The sequence below is a fragment of the Priapulus caudatus genome, unplaced genomic scaffold (assembly GCF_000485595.1).
Source record: "Priapulus caudatus unplaced genomic scaffold, Priapulus_caudatus-5.0.1 Scaffold261, whole genome shotgun sequence".
NCBI classification, from domain to species: Eukaryota; Metazoa; Priapulida; class Priapulimorpha; order Priapulimorphida; family Priapulidae; genus Priapulus; species Priapulus caudatus.
This window is the reverse complement of record NW_014577322.1, coordinates 18,062-27,361: the sequence shown is the minus strand read 5'-3', so window position 1 is coordinate 27,361 and position 9,300 is coordinate 18,062. Positions and strand designations below refer to the sequence as shown.

General features: G+C 38.9%; 2 protein-coding genes across 3 annotated transcripts in view; one reads left to right on the top strand and one right to left on the bottom strand.

Moving 5' to 3' along the window:
- LOC106808228 (insulin-induced gene 2 protein-like) overlaps positions 1-522 on the bottom strand; it is an 11,894-nt gene extending 11,372 nt beyond the window's left edge. Inside the window, exon 1 of one of the 2 annotated variants that reach the window (XM_014810854.1) lies at positions 386-522. The gene's annotated coding sequence lies outside the window, so the exon portion shown is untranslated. The remainder of the gene's footprint in view (positions 1-385) is intronic. The other variant, XM_014810855.1, reaches the window with a different exon arrangement.
- Positions 523-781: 259 nt separating this feature from the next.
- LOC106808225 (coiled-coil domain-containing protein 93-like) overlaps positions 782-9,300 on the top strand; it is a gene marked incomplete at its 3' end in the record, with an annotated part of 17,135 nt that continues 8,616 nt past the window's right edge. The window contains exons 1-6 of the mRNA XM_014810849.1: positions 782-893; positions 3,575-3,688; positions 4,553-4,647; positions 6,005-6,116; positions 6,361-6,516; positions 7,763-7,891. Coding sequence (XP_014666335.1) covers positions 789-893; positions 3,575-3,688; positions 4,553-4,647; positions 6,005-6,116; positions 6,361-6,516; positions 7,763-7,891 — 711 coding nt within the window. The remainder of the gene's footprint in view (positions 894-3,574; positions 3,689-4,552; positions 4,648-6,004; positions 6,117-6,360; positions 6,517-7,762; positions 7,892-9,300) is intronic.

Below are 9,300 nucleotides of genomic sequence, written 5' to 3'. Positions count from 1 at the left end.
TCTACCGACTTGATCCACTCTCTCCATCTTCGTTATAGTCTCCAGGACTTTTGAAGATTATCACTTATGAGGATGAGGTTAATACTCAATAACGTAACCATACAGTTTATGAAAACCGTTTACACGTCGTTCACACAATCGGTTACGTTTAATGTATAATATTATATAGCACTAGCTATAGCCTTCGTTGTTCAACATTTTTACGGTGCGTTTACGTAATGTACTATGTAGAGCAATGGTCCAATTGACGATAGCCATCAATCAGTCGCCTGCAAAACTGAAAACACGGTTTATAATCAACATAATACTGCAGCCTGCAGGTATAAAACAGTAACAGAAACGCTTACTAGCTACTGAACAAGAATTAAAACTCCATTCACGATACCTTTACGTCAAGTAGTGTGGAAAGGTTGTCGGTTTGCTGTTCAATGAATATAACACACAGGCGACATCATCAGACATTCGCTGCCATCGGTTGTGTTGACGTCAATGCAGTCGCGAAGGCGTGAGGTGATTAATGTCGACCAATCATGATCGTCGGCTGTGGCTCGATGTTGAAGAAAAGGAGACTGCAGATGACGTGACCACAACATCCCATATAGACTGGTAACTGAGCTCCTTACATGGTTAATAGACCAACAGATGCTGGGTAGAGTTGAAGGCAAGACACCGAGACCCCATCTACAAAAAGTCAGAAGGCCCATCTATTCATCTCATTGGCTGGCTGCGCAGGTCACGGATTAGCCCATATGATTGGTATTTCCTTTTCCGGAACAGTAAAGTCAAACATGGCGGAAGTTTCCAGTGGTAGTGGAAATGTTTTCCATAAAAGTCGTGCTTCTAGCACAAAACAAATGACTGTTTTGTATGATGCGGAAGGGAATGAAATCCAGGTATAATGACATCGAGTACAGTATAGCCTACAATCCACACAGGCTAAAACAACAAACAGGGACGGGCTCCGGCTATTTTAATCACTGACACTGCTGCCGCGGGATGATCAAGTCTGCCCACTCCTCCCACGCTCACGCTACAGCACAGCGTGGATCACAGGCACTTGAAGCGTTTCAATAATATATAATGCTAACTAAATACGAAATCTATTTACTATATATATATATATATTACGAAAGCAATGGTGGCTGGCAGCGTAGGATTTTGGTAGGATTGCACGTAGGATTTGGACGGAATTTACAGGAAACTGTCGAGTGTCGGCAATAATACTAATACTAATAGGTGAAAGAGAGTATAGAAACATTAAGAAGTTGGTATTAAATAGATTTCGTATTTAGTTAGCATTATATTTTATTGAAACGCTTCAAGTGCCTGTGGCGTGGATAGGGGTGGGTGTGCAGACTTCATCCCGCTTGCAGTAAATGTACATTGTAAGTGCAGCCCGAATATCGGGGTAGTATGGGCGGATGTTCGATGCTGCGATTTCTATGGTAATTTTGTGACATTACTTTATACTTAGTGACAATATTATTATAAATTATAATTGACAATAACATAGACAATAGACAATAACATAGACAATAACATAGACAATAGACAATAACATAGACAATAGACAATAACATAGACAATAGACAATAGACAATAATATACAATGACAATTATAGTGGTGGTATAATTATTAGCCTATGAGCGATACCGCACGTGCATATTTGCTAATTAATTATTCTAATTGCTCTTCAATAAACTCAATATTCACAGAGATCATAGCGAAGACATGTGTCTACATGTATCTATATTTCTAGATATGTAACTCAACTCGTTCGCGAGATGTAAGAGTTAATACACTTTCCTACCGCCCATAGCGTAATAGCGTATGCGTGGGGGGGGGGGTTAACAGCTGTATACAATGCGCCAGTACACAGTACAGTAGGGCGCGGTAGGGGGTTCGGAGTCGGGTGCGGCCATATTGGCCGGTGGGAAAGTGTATGTGCGCCATGACATGTATTATTGTAATTTGTATACTCGTACAGCAACTGCTAGTGCAACAATAATTTTGTTACCACATCATGTTTGTAACACCCGCGTAAGCAATTATGGGGCTATAAAATATTCCGACTAGGATGCGAGACTGATGGAAGAGTCGGTGTATCGATGATCTGTTAGTAAAGTCACTGTCTGACCATGTCTGGCGTTCGAAGCTATAACTACATAATAAGAAGAGGTATCAATACAAAGTCAAGTGTGAGGGCAAGTTGCATGTACAATGCTAGTTCTGATGTCAGGTTTATTGGGTTTCGCGTAATGAATCGTAGGTAAATTAAGGCATGGAAATGCTGAATTTCTTGTGTTTCGAGCGAGTCATACTCCTCTGTTATTATACACTCCTGATAATATGCAAGCTTCATTTTAGTCATGAACTGCCTTGTTTGCATCAGTGGTACTCTATGTGACTTCCTAAAAATTGTGATCGCGCGCAAACATGCACCAATAGTGTGTGCATGTTGAACTGCGATATTAACCGGCTGTTTTTTCCTCGTGCAGCAATGCTAAAAATAACTCATTTGCACCTGAGGACAGGTACTGTTTGGATGAGCAATAAGTGTTTGTGTGATGCTAGTGGTGGTAGCTCAGGTCATTGGTATGCAGTGGACTATGGCGGTGCATTTTCTACCCAATCCCTGCATATATATGTCTTAGACTTGATCTTGTGTCTACCTTTGTTTAGTAAACAGATTTGTTAGTGTTGCTAATACTTGCTATGTGATTAGCCAATATGACATGTCCTCCATTTACAGTTGAGTAGAATTTCCAAAATATAAATGCAAAAGTTACAGATTATTCAGTTAAAACCTATATTTTAATACCATTTTTAATTTTGGTAGTTTAAAGGCTCACAATGCGCATCCAAACGCTAATTTCTCCAGTACTAGACTAGCAAATACTTCGTGGCTTGCATAATCACACTACCTTATGACAAAATAAACTCTAGTTCCTCCCATTTCACTGCGCGTTGTCTTATAAAAGGTATTTGAAAATACCTCCAATGTTGTTCAAATTCTCCGATGTTGTTGACAGTTTCCCCAATCCCCAAGCAACCGTGCAGCGGTGCTGCGGTACAGTGGTACAGGTGTAGCAAAGATAAAAACATGTGATGTCACGTCACCACTTCGAGGAGCCCCTATATTGTTTGGCAAACAGTCGGCGTTTGCGCCAGAATGGCAGTTTTCTCACCTCTTTCTTGTGTGTTTTAAGCAAACGCGCAGTGAAATGGGAGCAACTAGAGTTTATTTTGTCATAAGGTAGTGTGATTATGCATGACACGAAGTATTTGCTAGTCTAGTACTGGAGAAATTAGCGTTTGAATGCGCATGTGCGGCTTTAATGTATAGTACTCCATTACACATGAGTTGATTTCCTGAAATTGATTATTGATTCTGATGTCTTTTGTGCGGTCCAACGAGTTATAATAGTACTACTATTGCACTATTACTGTTATAAGCTGTTGTTCCTGTTAGTATTATGAGAACATTGCAACACGTGCTATTTGCATGCAGGCGTGTGTAGTCTATAAAAAAAATTAAGTGTAATCCATAATTATTTGTAATTCCCAATGCAGCCGGAGAGTAGAGAAGATGAAGAACAAAGTGTTAAGCTGCAGGAGACGATAGAACTGTTGCTAGCTGCAGGCTACTTTCGTGCACGAATAAAGGGCTTGTCGCCATTTGACAAGGTAGGTTTTATTTTTGCCCAGTTTTTTTACACCGTCACCTTATTGTCCTTATATACTAATATTACAGTGACATATTGAACTAACATGTAGATTTTCTAGTGACTGAATCAACTGTATGTGTGTCAGTGAAAAAAATACACGGGGGCTCGGGGCGATTTAGCCCCCGAAATGCCAAAAAGAGCCCCCGTAAATTTGCATAGAGTTCAATGCAACCATGCACGCGAGCTTGAAAAGTAGCCCCCGAAAAATAAATTATATTTTTTTCCCTGATGTGTGATTTTTTCCCTACAGTATAGATTCAGAACTTTACTATATAGAATGAGAGCACTATATTTTTTCAAATTGTGATAATATATTGATAATGAATCAGAACCTTAAAGTGTGTATTGCGAGGTTTTTGCTCAGAAAAACTAAATATAGCTGAATATAGTCTCACCTGACAGCGAAAATATCACTGATTACACCTACATTAAAAATACAAAGATTTTATGCAGTTATAGCATAGAAAATTGGATATGAACACATCGTAACAGCAATGCATTTTATTGTGTTGCGATAATGCCTAATGGCAGAATAGGTAAACTTGTATTTGTGTTGGTGATTAATTGAAAACAAGTGCATGATTTTAGATAGTCTGTACTTTGTCTATCGCAGATAAGCGGTGGCGCCACTAGCTAATCCATACTTTCGGCTAGTTTCAAGATGACAACAAATGATTGTTTACCAAACTAGTAGTTCGAAACTGGCACTTTTTTTGGTGAATACGCTTTTCACTGGCTTCGGGGAAGTACGTGGCGCCACCTATTGGGCCCATTATCGCGCATGTTACAATAATCTCCCAGGTGTATTGTCTTTCTTGGGCAGGTTGTCGGAGGCATGACTTGGTGTATCACCACCTGCAATTTCGATGTAGATGTTGACCTGCTCTTTCAGGAAAACTCAACAATTGGACAGAAAATGTGAGCTAAATAAAGCATAGGAATTCTATTTAAATAATACTAGTGATAGTAATAATAATAATAATAATAATAATAATTATATGTGACCCGCTCCAGCATAATACGGACTAAGTCGCAAGTCATTGTTTTGAGTAATGAGCACGCACACATGTCAATGCTGAAAATGGCCTACCTGGACAAAAATGAGATTTTTACAAAAAAAAGTTCCTAAGTGCATATTTAATCCGGATATATAGGTTCAGATATCTCTAGATTATTATGGTCATTTTTAATTTAAAAAAAGAAGAAAATTTTGAAGGGCCCCTGACCGCTCATCCCCGACTGGGCCCCCTACCCGGAACGCTTTATCTCAAAAGCTGCATATTCTGGAATAAGTCGGTTTCCGATCTTCAAATTGCTGTAGATCGGTCAATTCTTTAGATATAGCCAAATATTATTTATCATTTTAAAGGTAATTAAATGATCTATTCAGATATGCACATAACTCAATTTGAATTTCCTACTTGATTCTGGTTTTGCTGGAGCGGATCACATATTAATAATAATGTAACGACTTTGTTGCCTCGCCTTCCTGGTTGCTATCCATAGCAACTTTTGTTTACTTTCTTTCTTTTTGCATGGGGTCGGGCTATACATATTAAATTACCTAGGCAACGTTTTATATATATTGAATACAGGATTCTCTGCGAGCTTTTAATGGTGTCGCGTCGAAAATTCCTTCTTAGCTGAAGCTAATTTGAATCATCCCATAAACCGTCTGACATGCCTTAATTGCCTAATTGCCAAGCCTTAATTGCCTAATCGACATGCCTTAATTGCCTAATCGACATGCCTTAATTGCCTAATCGACATGCCTTAATTGCCTAATCGACATGCCTGAATTTCTTAATCGACATGCCTTAATTGCCTAATCGACATGCCTTAATTTCCAGCTGCGTTCACTTTTGAGTTTTGACAATCCAAACACAGTCAATGTTGTGTTTTCATAGCTTGATGTGTAGATCTCTGAAATGATCGAGTTTACCTGTGGATTGGAGTTGCTAACGACACGCATAATTACCTCCAATTAGTAGTCGGGGTGAATTGCTTGAATGCCCGACATGCTTTCTGAAATTTTTTGGGAAAATCATGGAATACATCTTATTGTAGATTTTATAGATATGTTCGTGGTGATAGTGTAAATGGTAATTTGGTAAAATTGGCAGCTGTAATATCATTCCTGACAACCGAATAAATAGGATTTTACTTTTGAGAAGATTGGGTTTCCTCGAGTAGTCACCTCTGACTTTATATGCGTAAAGTCAGGAACGTGTCGTATATCCCAACGCTTTGACACCGTCTTCATATTTTTCCGCAGAGCTCTTACAGAGAAAATAGTGTCCGTGCTACCCAGGATGAAGTGTCCGCACCCTATAGAACCTCACCAGATTCAAGGATTGGACTTCATTCACATTTTCCCAGTAGTTCAGGTATGTGATGCTTGACATGAAACGTCGACATAACAAAATGCTGCATATCTGTGTTCATTTCACATTTCTTTGTGGCAGTAAAAGTATTTGTGGATGTGCGATTTTAGAATCATGCACACGATATTGAAGAAAATTCAGTTCAAAGCCATTTTCCGTGTTAGATTTTGACCTGTATATAGTTTACATTGATAGTAGTTAACAACTAAATAACATGGCACATGTATGTTTATTTTGCTGTGATTAGTGGCTTGTGAAGCGGGCAATTGAGACGAGAGAGGAAATGGGAGACTACATTCGGTCATACTCAATCTCACAGTTCAACAAAAGTCACAAGGCTCCGGAAGATGTGGAATTTGAGCAGAGCAAAGAGAAATCGATCAGAACAATTACCACTGCCAAGGTAGATACATTTACTGCATTGGACATAATGATATTGTCTTTTTTAATTCGTTCGTGTTACGACTGCGTTAGGAATACAGTCACATTTTTATATTCCTAGGCAGAAATCTCTGTTAGTAGCAGTGTCGTAGAAACATGCACCACTCGACAGTTTTCACCCTGTTCAGTACATACAGCAGGTATAAGCAGGGATGAGAATTTTCCTTGGATCCGAGAAATTTCTTGGGTTTGACAGTCCATGGGTTCGATTTTGTGAAATGTCTAAATTCTATGAGAAAAGTTTAAGGGGGGGGGGGTAAGGTTAAGAATGTAAAAACTGTATTTCAACTCTGCTGCAATAGCTGCATAAACTGCAAAAACTGCTGCAATAGATAGTGATGGACTTAGCTGTGATGGACACTACCAGAAGTAGATAATAGGGAAGGAGTGTGACTTCAATAAACAAGGGAAATTCGTCATTTACTAGCCTTAGAATACCTACGATTTACTATGCGTAACTCAACCAACTTGAGATCAAATCGTACACAGTACATTCGCCTGGCATCGTGCGAAATCGTTTCCTCGTATACACCTGCAATCCGGAGATACAGACTAAAACGTACGACACGATTTTCCATTATGTTGCTAGCAAACTGAATGTGTAAACCGCCTAACTCGAAACAAAGGCCAGCTACTAACGACTCTTGCGCCCTCGGCGATGCGGTGTGGCTCGCTGAGCTAATCTTTGACCTATTTACAGCTGCTTTTTGTTTCGAGTTAGGCGGTTTACACATTCAGTTTGCTGGCAACATAATGGAAGGCTATATAATAGAATATTCTAAGGCTAGTAAATGACGAATTTCCTTTGTTTATTGAAGTCACACTCCTTCCCTATTATCTACTTCTGACACTATGTATAACTACTGAGTTTAGTTGATAAATCGGTTTTGTAAACTTATAATTTTACGAATTGACAATATGTGCAGAAATCGCACTAAGATGAACAGTTTTAGAACATTATTGCAAGGTTATGTTTAATGACCATTGATCATGTGGAATTAAAGAGAATGCAGGAAATCCAGTAAGTCTACATTTACAAATTGTGAGTACATGTATGTGTTACATCATGTACACATAATGTGAGAACGTGTGTGTAATATACCAATATTAAACACAAATTTGTTTGTATTTATCAGCAAGTAAAACACAATGCATTAGTTGTCATCCCTGTATAAGTAACAATGGCTAACACAGCAGATATTTTTCAGGAGGCGTATGCACCACAACGTCGATACCAACGACACGATCAGAGTCCTTTAGAGGATGAAGAATCCAGGGTACGATCCACACTGCTGGAGTATGGCCAGAAACTGGGACTTCCTAGACAAAGAGCAAAGGTAATGGTACTGTTAGTGTAGTGGGATCTTAGGAGTGGCCGCTGTGAATGTTTAGAACGTAACACGAGGAGAGACAGAATGAAGTTTGAAGTTTTTCGTAGAAAATGAATGAAGAACTTTTAACGTTAACATTAGTTTACGAACATTAAACGTTTAAACGTTTAGTATAAACAATGTAGAATAAACAATAACAACAATAAACAAACTATAAAGAATGTAGAGAAGAGTAAATGTCTCTCTCTCTCTCTCTCTCTCTCTCTCTCTCTCTCTGTCTCTCTTGTAACACGTTAACACATGTACTGTAGTGTCGGGATCATTTCCCGCTCCTACCCTTAGGTTGGACGCCTGTGCAGTAGCTGGTAGTTGAACACCAGACTGAAATACAATACAATACCACGGATTTATGTTATGTTATATGGGATAAGTTTTTATTGCTCACCACTTAGACATAATACATGATACGTTATATTGGCTATAGTTCATGGTATACTGGTATATGTGCGAATATCACCACATATCTGATTACTACTGCCTTGACATTGGCATAGCCGATTATATTGACTGTTACAATCGACCATTACAAGCCCTTACTGCTAATAGAATTTCCATAATTACTAGATGGATCACTCCCTTCCTCCTCGTTCTGACCCTGGCTGCTTCCAGTGTGGATTCCGGCAACCTCCCCTCCCCCCGTGCCAGGCAGTACACGCGTGGTAAATTCCCTTCCCTTCTCTCGCACCTCCCATGCCATGGGTGTATTGGTTTGGACCGGCGTGGTGCAATCCCTGCTTTATGACGTGTCCTTGTAAGATTAGCCCCCCCCCAAATCTCCACATTAGGGACAACATGAGTTTTGTGGAACCTGTTAAATAATTATCTTGTGCCTATTATCTCGTTTCATAGGCCTTTGTGGATTAGTATTCAGAGCAGGTCTTGTGGCGTCTGTTTATTTGGTGAACAATAATGGGTTCGCATGAAAAGAGTTCAATTAAAAACACACAGCTGCCAAGTTAATTTAAATGCTGATTAAATGCTGCTGCTTAAGTCAAGGAAATGTTTTCATGGCATCTTTTGCTAACGAGTACTAGTTGTAGATCTTGATAGAAAATTTATATGTGAAAACCTTAGTTAAAGAAAACCTCCTTCTGCAGTGTTTTTCTATAATTTATTTATTTTCAGAAACAGTTTATGATTAATAGCTGACATTATCAATGATAAAAAAACTCAGTTATAACTAGTCTAGCTCTAATTCCCACATAATTTGATAAACAAGCATGACTATTGTTTATTAAAGAGGACTGCCTATTCCCAGGCATTAAATGAGGTAACTATACTACAAAACCTCGTTCATGCTTACACATATTAATATCAAGAGCTAATTAAACACCCACAGGTATTTATTAGCTCTT